Here is an 8381-nt window from a genome sequence, read left to right as displayed (position 1 = left end):
CTTACCCAGTTTAATCCCTTAGGATGAGGTATGATAATTTGCTGTGGTCTCTACTTGTGGTCTTACATTCATATGACATGGTAGCCTAAACTCATTTCCTGTTCCACTTTTAATTCAAATTAGTTATGCCTTTAGTGTTCATGTTTAAAAAGTGCATATCATTATGGATATAAATGGCTTATTTTGTGAAACTGGGATATATGTACAGGGCTTGACACAGACACACATGCACGCACACACACATATAAATTGAACCACAAAGAAAATCTTCATGTTTCTGAAATTCATTTATTTGTTGATTATTATTCTTTTCCAGCAGCATTAAATGGATCAAAAACACAGCCAAGACATTGCTAAATTGGTACCAGAGAAACCACTCCCATCACATTGAGCACAAGTAAAATGAAATGTGTTGTTAACTGAAGCTAAAAATTATCTCTCAGTTACTACAGTATCTACAATTGGCATCTCTACATTTCCCTAGAAACTCATCAGTGACCTGATTTGAGAGATGAAGGCTATTCCATGAGTGCCAAGAAACTCAAGATCTTGTACTAATGTGTGCACTGCTGTCTTGAAAGCAGATAGAAAACTGGATGTAGTTGGACAGAAGTGGAGAAGTGAAAGGCCTGCAGCTGCCAGTTGATGACTTGCAAGGTTAGGGTTGGGGTTAGAGATTGTGTCCTCTTGCAAAGTCATGTAATTGTGCTCTCTACTTATTTTTCGATTCTGTTAAATCCAGTTTGATCTGTTCTTTCTATCTTTCTTTCTTTTCTACAATTTTTTTAAGTAATTCAACGACAATATGCATGCAACTCTATCATGAAATGTTTGCTAAATATATTCATTCAAAATGTGCAGAAAATGAATGATTATTATGGCTACTGCTAAGTATTAAGCACAATCTTCCCCAAGTGACGCTGTGTTCTGGTAATCAAACAGAATCAGACAAGCAGAGGAGGAAATAACCCTCTTTGCCTTCACTTGCACTTGGCAAGAGCCTCCTGCATCTTCTTTTGCACCTCATTCATCTTCTCTTCCCACTTCTTTTTCGGTTCCTCCAGGTCATACCCTTTGATGGCGACATAGCCCATGTAGGTGATGACACCAATGGTGAACAGGGAGTAGAGGTGTTTGCAGAGCTCCTCCATGATGCAGCGAGCGCCGTCTTTTCCTTTTGTGTAGTCCAGATAAACCTCGAGGATTGGCTGGCTGAAGGTCATGTCGTTCTTTGTCACACCATCATAGAGCGTATTCAGATGTTTCTCTCCCATCTCTCTGGAATATTTCTTTTTAAACTCGTTCTTCATTTCCTCACGGCGGGCTGGGTCTGCTTGCATAATACCCTCGTACATTTCAAAATGCTGGCGCAGCTTGGAGACCACCTCAGAGTATTGCTCATCGAGTGTATTCTTCCTGTTCTCCAGCAGAGAGTTGTGATGCTGCTTGGAAAGCTCATCCAGGGTCTGGTTGATTGATTTGAACTCACGCTTCAACTCAGTGCAGCTGTTCTCATCATTCACACCTTTCTGTATCACCTTTATCAGGGAAGCAGCAATGCCAAAAACAGGGTGGATCTCAGAAAATACTGAGAAGACAGCTGAGGCAGCTGAGGCAGCAAATCCTAGGATCTCAATCAGCTGCAGACTGCCTTTGTCCTCGATTTTGTTTCCTGACATCGTGGCAATTGGAGGTTGGAGATGTTCGGGTCAGACTGTAAAGATGTAAAGATGAATGTCTGTGTGAAAGAGAGAGGAAGAGAGAGAGAGAGATGCATTCACAGTCATTATTTGATATCACACATTTCAGAGAACAGTTGACCGGTGCATGAACTGCAGTCACATAAATCAAAATGCAAAATGAGCGGATCTGAGAACAGATTGCTTTGTAAGTCAGTAATCCTGGCACACTATTCAAAAGCATTCAGCTTTAAAAATGTTAAGGTGGCACATCCCGATAATCTTTAGTTAAAAGGGATGCAATACATTTTCTCATTTCACGCTGTTTCAGCCACAAAAGCTTTCAGACAAAACTGCATGGTTCCCAGATGCTTAGTCAGTTCATATGTCATCACAGCCGGCTGTTGGGCCCACAGGGTAGTCAGTCACAATCATGGGTGTGATTGCAGGATAGCCAGTCATTGGATATTTTTTGGATTCACTTCTGACTGAAAATCACACTGAACTTCTACTGATCTACTACAGAGCATTCATTGTGGGGAAACTGGGAGTAGAAAAGACCAGACTGACTTAAAAACTAAATCACTGCACAGACAGTTTGCAGACATGCTGTGTCGTCCTGGGTATGTGCTTTCATATATTCTGTGATTTGCATTGATTTGCCAATTGTTTTACTAACATTTTCTCATCCAAGTTATGGAAGTATTAGTAAATCTCCTTTTGTTAAACCACCAGATGCTGTGTTAATGGTAAGCCCTTAAGAGATTGTCCTGTCAGTTAAAATGTCCATTTTTAAATTTAAAATGTAATTTTTTGAAATATATACATTTTCTGTGCAGATACACATCAAAAAATAAATGACCAAGTTTGAAAACTTTTTTTCCTCCATGTATTAAATATATAGCATGTATTTCAGTACACAGAACTGGATCAAATACTCAGAGAGAAACACTGGTCTTCAATATGATTTCCTGTACTTTCTTTACATTTATCTTTTCTTTAGTTTTCAGGTATTTGGATAGAAAAGTTGCTTCTAATATGTTTGCCTTCCATTATTTTCCATTTCCCAGGGGATAAAATGCACATAATAACTTGGGTCAAGAGAAAATGATATAAACTCCATTTGCAGCGCATCAGTTTCATGTACTCCACTGGAATGATGTTAAATGTTCAAACAGAATCAAATTAAATAAAAAAAAAAAAAAAATAGATAAATTCATAAATACAATTAAGTCCTAAGACATCAAAAAACTACATCTGTGAACCATGCCATCTCTACCACTGATGTGCCACAACAATTTAGGCTTTTTTTCTGAGTACAAAACACACTTAACTGCATGTGCAACCAAGTTGTCTCCAAGTTTCCACAGCTAAATCAAAGTCACCTCACCATTGACAGAAAATCACAGCAAAAACTTAATCTTGTTCTGTTTTATCATCATTATTACCGTTTGTATTCTCATCAATCTTTATTGTTATCATTACAATTGTTATAAAAAAAAAAAAATAGACAAATCAGAGCAGAATCACAACTCACCTTACTAGCTCAAGTGTCCAGTAGGGTTCAATCCAGTTATCAAAAAGCCCAGCTGTACCTTGGAGTATCAGCAGCTTTGGAATGCATACATATATATACATCCCAAATATGCATAAATCTCTAGTCACTCCTCCTTTTGAAGTTATCCATCCCCCTCAAGAAGTCCTGAAAACCCACTGAGAATGAGGGGCAGGCACTGACTCAGATAATATCCTGTAAACACTCCCCATCCAGAGATATGCACTCTGGGAAAACAGACAAATAACTGGACAGGCTACACCATTTCTGGATGTAGGGGTGTTTTTTTTTTTTTTTTCATATTTAAATGGCTGAAAAGCTAAATATTCATTATAAATGGCTACATGCACATTTTTTCAAAAATACTGTGTTTTCAGAAATGTGTTAACACACAAACTAAATCCAGATTGGATTGTTTTTAACTCAGGTGCTGAGCAAATATTGGACAGCACACATCCTTATTTCAACCCAACAGGTTGGGTTAGCCATTACAATCCAGCACACTGTTGTTGTTTTTTTTATTGTTACCATCTGATGGCTGGGTTTTATTAACTAATCTGGGTCAACTAAACCTTTTAGATGGTTTATATTTTTCATTTTATTTATTTATTTTATTTTTATTTTTATTTACAGTGCACTCAAAAAAGTGTTGGGTTATTATTATTTATATTGCACCACAAGTGTTAGTCTACCTAAAACCTGGGTTAAAGCATCAAGTGGAGAGGTTTATCTTGTCAATGACAGCCAGCAGAGATGGCTGAGAGGTAGACCCTGATGTTAGAGAAGGACCTGAGGTTTAAACCAATCAAGTTCAATCAGGAAGACTCTCTCTATCCTCTCATTTCCTATAGTGAGCCACTCCGTGCAGACTCTCTCAGCCCATCAGTGCTTGCCCCATTCACTCCCCCATTCACAATTCATCATCATTCATCTGTTCCTTTTGAGGCACTTGAGGCGGCCTAAGTGAAAACCTATCAGCTCACCTGCCTTTCTCATCAAGCTCCAATCAGAGCCCCTGCCTCCCACTCATCTAATTACTCCCATTTATATGAACGCCCGTCATTCCTGCTTGCACTGTCATTTAGATCTGACTCATTGAGCGCTCCTCCAGCTCCCCAACTCCACCAAAGTAAAACCTCAAGAAATATGTCTATTTGCTCCTCAAGTGGACATTTTCAGTTTAGTGTCTCCTAATTGAATTGCCCTCACACCATGGTCTGGGTGAATACCCCTTTCTGATTGGCCAGCAAGTGTGTGTTCTACAGCACATGCATAGCGGCTCAACATGTGCACTCAAGTCATCCGCTACCGAGCCAAACCAAAGGAAGGAAACCACACCGGCCACACTATTAAATGGTTTTGACGCACACCTTAACGCACCCACCATAACTTGCTTATCCATCAAGCATGTCCAGACCCACTGATGGTGCACCACATTTCAAATCCTTACCTTCAGTGTATTGTGAATTGGTGGAGAGTGGCAGTAACAATGCAGGTGGAAAGTCCAAATGTGTCTCTTATGGGACTCACATAGGAGAGCCATCTGATTTGGATGAGGACTGTCCTGTTACCTGTGACAAAATACATGTGAACTGTGAGAAAACAAGGCTGTGTATGAAGGAGGCGGATCTGATGGGGCAATTGGGAGGAAAAACACAGACAAGCACATTAGGCAATTCGTAAACCGGTGGATCAACCTCAGAGGTGCATTCTTGACCTTTACAGCCGGGAAGTATGTAGTAACAGGGTGTAAGCACATGATGTCACTGTAGTCAAGAGAGAAATGGACATTTACTGATATGACTAGGAGCTCCAGCTGGTTGATACGCTTAGGTGGCCGCATCCTGTACACCAGTGGTTCCCAAACCAGTCCTCAAGGCCCCCCCTGTCCTGCCTGTGCTGCCCTGCAGGTTTTTGTCACAGCTCAACTCTTTCACACCTGATCCATTTAAAGGCTTCATGAACAGGGTTAGGGTTCATGCATGCCCTCAAACAGGGCCATGAGGTCTTGTAGCCTGGTGCCTATGTGAAACCATGCTCTCAAGTTCAGGTTGAATTGCATTCCCTGATTGATAAAATCAGATTTGCAGATAGACAATAACACAGTGAGAAAGAGTTTAACTGAATATGTCCCTACATGGGAAAAAAAATTAATCATCCAGATCAGTTCACATGAGTCAGTCAGCCTGTAATTGAATGTGAAAGGGTAATTTACTGATTTTTAGGTTGTATTGACTAAAACGTTTTCTCGGCACTCTGTAGTTTATTATAGTCTACAAGACGGATAACAAGAGGAGAAACTTGAATGGCTTTAACCTCAGAGCAGCACACAGATCATATCATCATTCCAGTGAGGAGATTTCCTCCTACAGTAGCTGTGCTGAACTCTCTGTGGTTGGAGAATAAATGACAAATTGCTTTAGTCTGTTGTCTGTAGCACCTTCTCCAGGGGCAGCACAGCCTGTAGTACCCGAGTGCTGCTCACAAGAGGCCCTGCTGCTGCAGCACCCAGGGAGCATGCACAACCAGGTGACACCACGTTGAAAAGTGGAGCTTGTGCGCCACCCAGTGGGGAAACAGGGCAGGGGTGTTGATTCCATTTTATTTCATGTTACTTTATTTTTTTAATTTATTCTGATGTCTACAAGCAAATTGGGAATGTCAGGGTCGTGTTTTGCAAACTGTGTTGGAAACACTGCCTGTGCATTTACTGTCTCTCTCCCATGGACCCAGCAGAGCGCAGGGACGGCAGACTGTGGCTGGGGTGTGTGTGTGTGTGTGTGTGTGTGTGCACTTTTTTTTTGCCCGACTTGAGTGTGGCAAGCAGGAGTTGGTTGTTGAAAACTGGAGCTGGTGCTCCACCCTGTGGTGAAACAGGGGAGGGTTTATACACTTATTCAGAATTGATCTATCTATCTATCTATCTATCTATCTATCTGTCTGTCTGTCTGTCTGTCTGTCTGTATGCCTTACTGCAAAGCAACAAATGCGTACAATTTCCTGATATTCTTTGAAAACACTTCTCTAATATTCATTTATGAACATGAACATTGGGAACCCTGTTCGATAACTTCCTTGGGGAAAAAAAAGGTGCCCACTTTATGAAAATGGTTGCTTGATCTAAATTAGCGTTGTTTTTCTTGTCCTGTGTGTCTCACTTAATGCACATGTACAATATGTGCAGTAATCACTGATTCATGGGAATTTGGATAAATCATGTCCCACTAAGAAAAAATGCTATTTATGTTGGAAATTTAGAACATTTTAGTGAATAAAAAGAATCAAGGGCATAATCAGGGGGTCCTTTGCACATTTGTAAGGTTCTTTTATAGGTTTATTTTTAATTTTTATTAATTTAATGATTATATGTTGGCCCATGGCCTACAAAACCAGTTGTCCTCGGATAGGAGATAATCATTTCAACTTGAGTAAAACAACAAAAAGTAATAATTTCATTGAATAATATCTTTACCACATGAAAGAGTACATCATAATATGTTTTAAAAACTACAAATGAGTTTTGAACAATATTTACTATTATTTTGTGGTTGCTCAAAATGTGTCCCACATATCCGTCACCACCGTCAGATATTGATTTAAAAAAAAAAAAAAAAAAAACTCTACAAATATAAGGTCAATACAAGGTCAATTACATTCCTGATCCCTTTTCAAACCTTCAGCTCTACTGCATGCTTCAAGACCACCAATTTGCTATTTTCTCTTAAATCTCTTCATATTTTGGGACACCGCTACTGTCACAACCATAACATGTCAACACTGTCACTTTTGTATAAAAAATACTAGATTATGGCATAAATGTATACTTTTTAAGAAGAGGTCTGATGTACAAGCTGGCTAATGTGAACAACTCATGCTTATCATGTGAAAGAGCAGGTTTTTGTCACCACCGTCAGACGTCACCACCGTCAGGTTTTCTGTCTGACAGTGATGACTGAAGTCTGAAAAATGCTTATAACAGTGCTCAGGATTGTTATTTTTTGTACCAAATAGTTAAATAAAGTTGTTAAGCAAGAAGCCATTGACTTGAGTGATATAAATTTTGGAACTGTATGTTGTAATGAGGCCACTGTCACCACCAGATTAGTGTCACCACCATCAGAGGCAGTTATATTTGTTTTAAATGAATATACGTACAATATGTTTCTTTGGTGCTGTTGAGTTATTAAAGTATTAGTCTATTTTAATACAAAAATATGTTTTTCAAATAAAAAAAAAAAAAAAAAAAACATTATGGTGACGGTGTTGACAAAAGCAAAGTAGCCTAATAACTGGAAAAACACCTATTTTATGAAAAAAATGCAAAATGAGGAGGTTGCACCGGTACATTGCTGAACAGCCAAGACCTTGGCCTATAATGATATACCTTCAGATTTTGCAATTTATCTCACTTTTTTTTTTTTTTTTTTTTTTTATTCAAAATTAAAACCTGTTTTATCCAAATTCCCAAGAATCAGTGTAATCCAACGTCATCACATCAGGGCAGGAGGGAAATCCAAGGAGTGAACAGCCTACTGTAATAACAAGAAACATTTTGGAAAAAAAAAAAAAAAAAGAAAGAAACATTTTGGATATGAACCAGGTCTGTTTCTGTAGACGTTCATTCTTTCTTGCTCTCTTAACTAATTTTGATCACTATTAATTATGTTACATGTCATCTTGTAATAATTTAGTGGTGATTTCTATAAGCGCTGACTCTCAAGCTCAAGTTACCCTTAATTTGCAAATGCATTTTTTTTTCTGATTGCATTGGCAGTATCTCTAAAACTAGAAGCTATTTTTGCAAAACTCTACACACTAACAGCACATTTTTATTTTCAAAATGTATGACTGTGGCTGTCCTCAAAAAAAAAAAAAAAATCACAGTAGAAGAAAATAAAAAAATGTTGCTTTTGTGCTACAAAAAAAGACAAGAACCTCTTCACCTCCTCGTCCTCCTCTTCCTCACCTCTCTTCCTCTCTGTCCTCTGGCCTACGCTGTTGTCCAAATCAAACGTTCACCTGTGGCTCCAGCTCTGATTTGTAACCATAACCTTAACCGTTTCAGAAATAGTGCTTCAAGAATCACTGTTAGTGTTTAAACATTCAGAAAAAAAACTGTTATACCAAATAGACAGGGGAGGAAGGAA

The 8381-nt window shown here is 38.8% G+C and overlaps 1 protein-coding gene across 2 annotated transcripts; it reads right to left on the bottom strand.

The window, feature by feature from the left end:
- Positions 1-375: 375 nt before the first annotated feature.
- LOC115373956 (protein rapunzel-like) lies at positions 376-4782 on the bottom strand. Of its 2 annotated transcripts, none has more exons than XM_030072617.1 (2): positions 4685-4782; positions 376-1738 (listed from the first exon to the last, which is right to left on the bottom strand). In XM_030072617.1, exon 2 carries the CDS (start codon positions 1677-1679, stop codon positions 981-983), a length of 699 nt encoding a protein of 232 aa, XP_029928477.1. In that variant the 5' UTR covers positions 1680-1738; positions 4685-4782; the 3' UTR covers positions 376-980. The 2 variants fall into 2 exon arrangements, with proteins under 2 accessions (XP_029928477.1, XP_029928476.1); XM_030072616.1 differs by lacking the exon at positions 4685-4782 and adding an exon at positions 3217-3361.
- Positions 4783-8381: the final 3599 nt, after the last annotated feature.

Source organism: Myripristis murdjan, chromosome 16 (genome assembly GCF_902150065.1).
Source record: "Myripristis murdjan chromosome 16, fMyrMur1.1, whole genome shotgun sequence".
Classification (NCBI taxonomy): domain Eukaryota; kingdom Metazoa; phylum Chordata; class Actinopteri; order Holocentriformes; family Holocentridae; genus Myripristis; species Myripristis murdjan.
Note: the sequence above shows the minus strand (reverse complement) of the source record. Positions and strands in the feature narration are given on the sequence as shown.

What these genes read in the sequence shown, in the direction of transcription:
- LOC115373956 (XM_030072617.1), bottom strand. Translation starts at nt 1,679, where the DNA reads ATGTCAGGAAACAAAATCGAGGACAAAGGCAGTCTGCAGCTGATTGAG.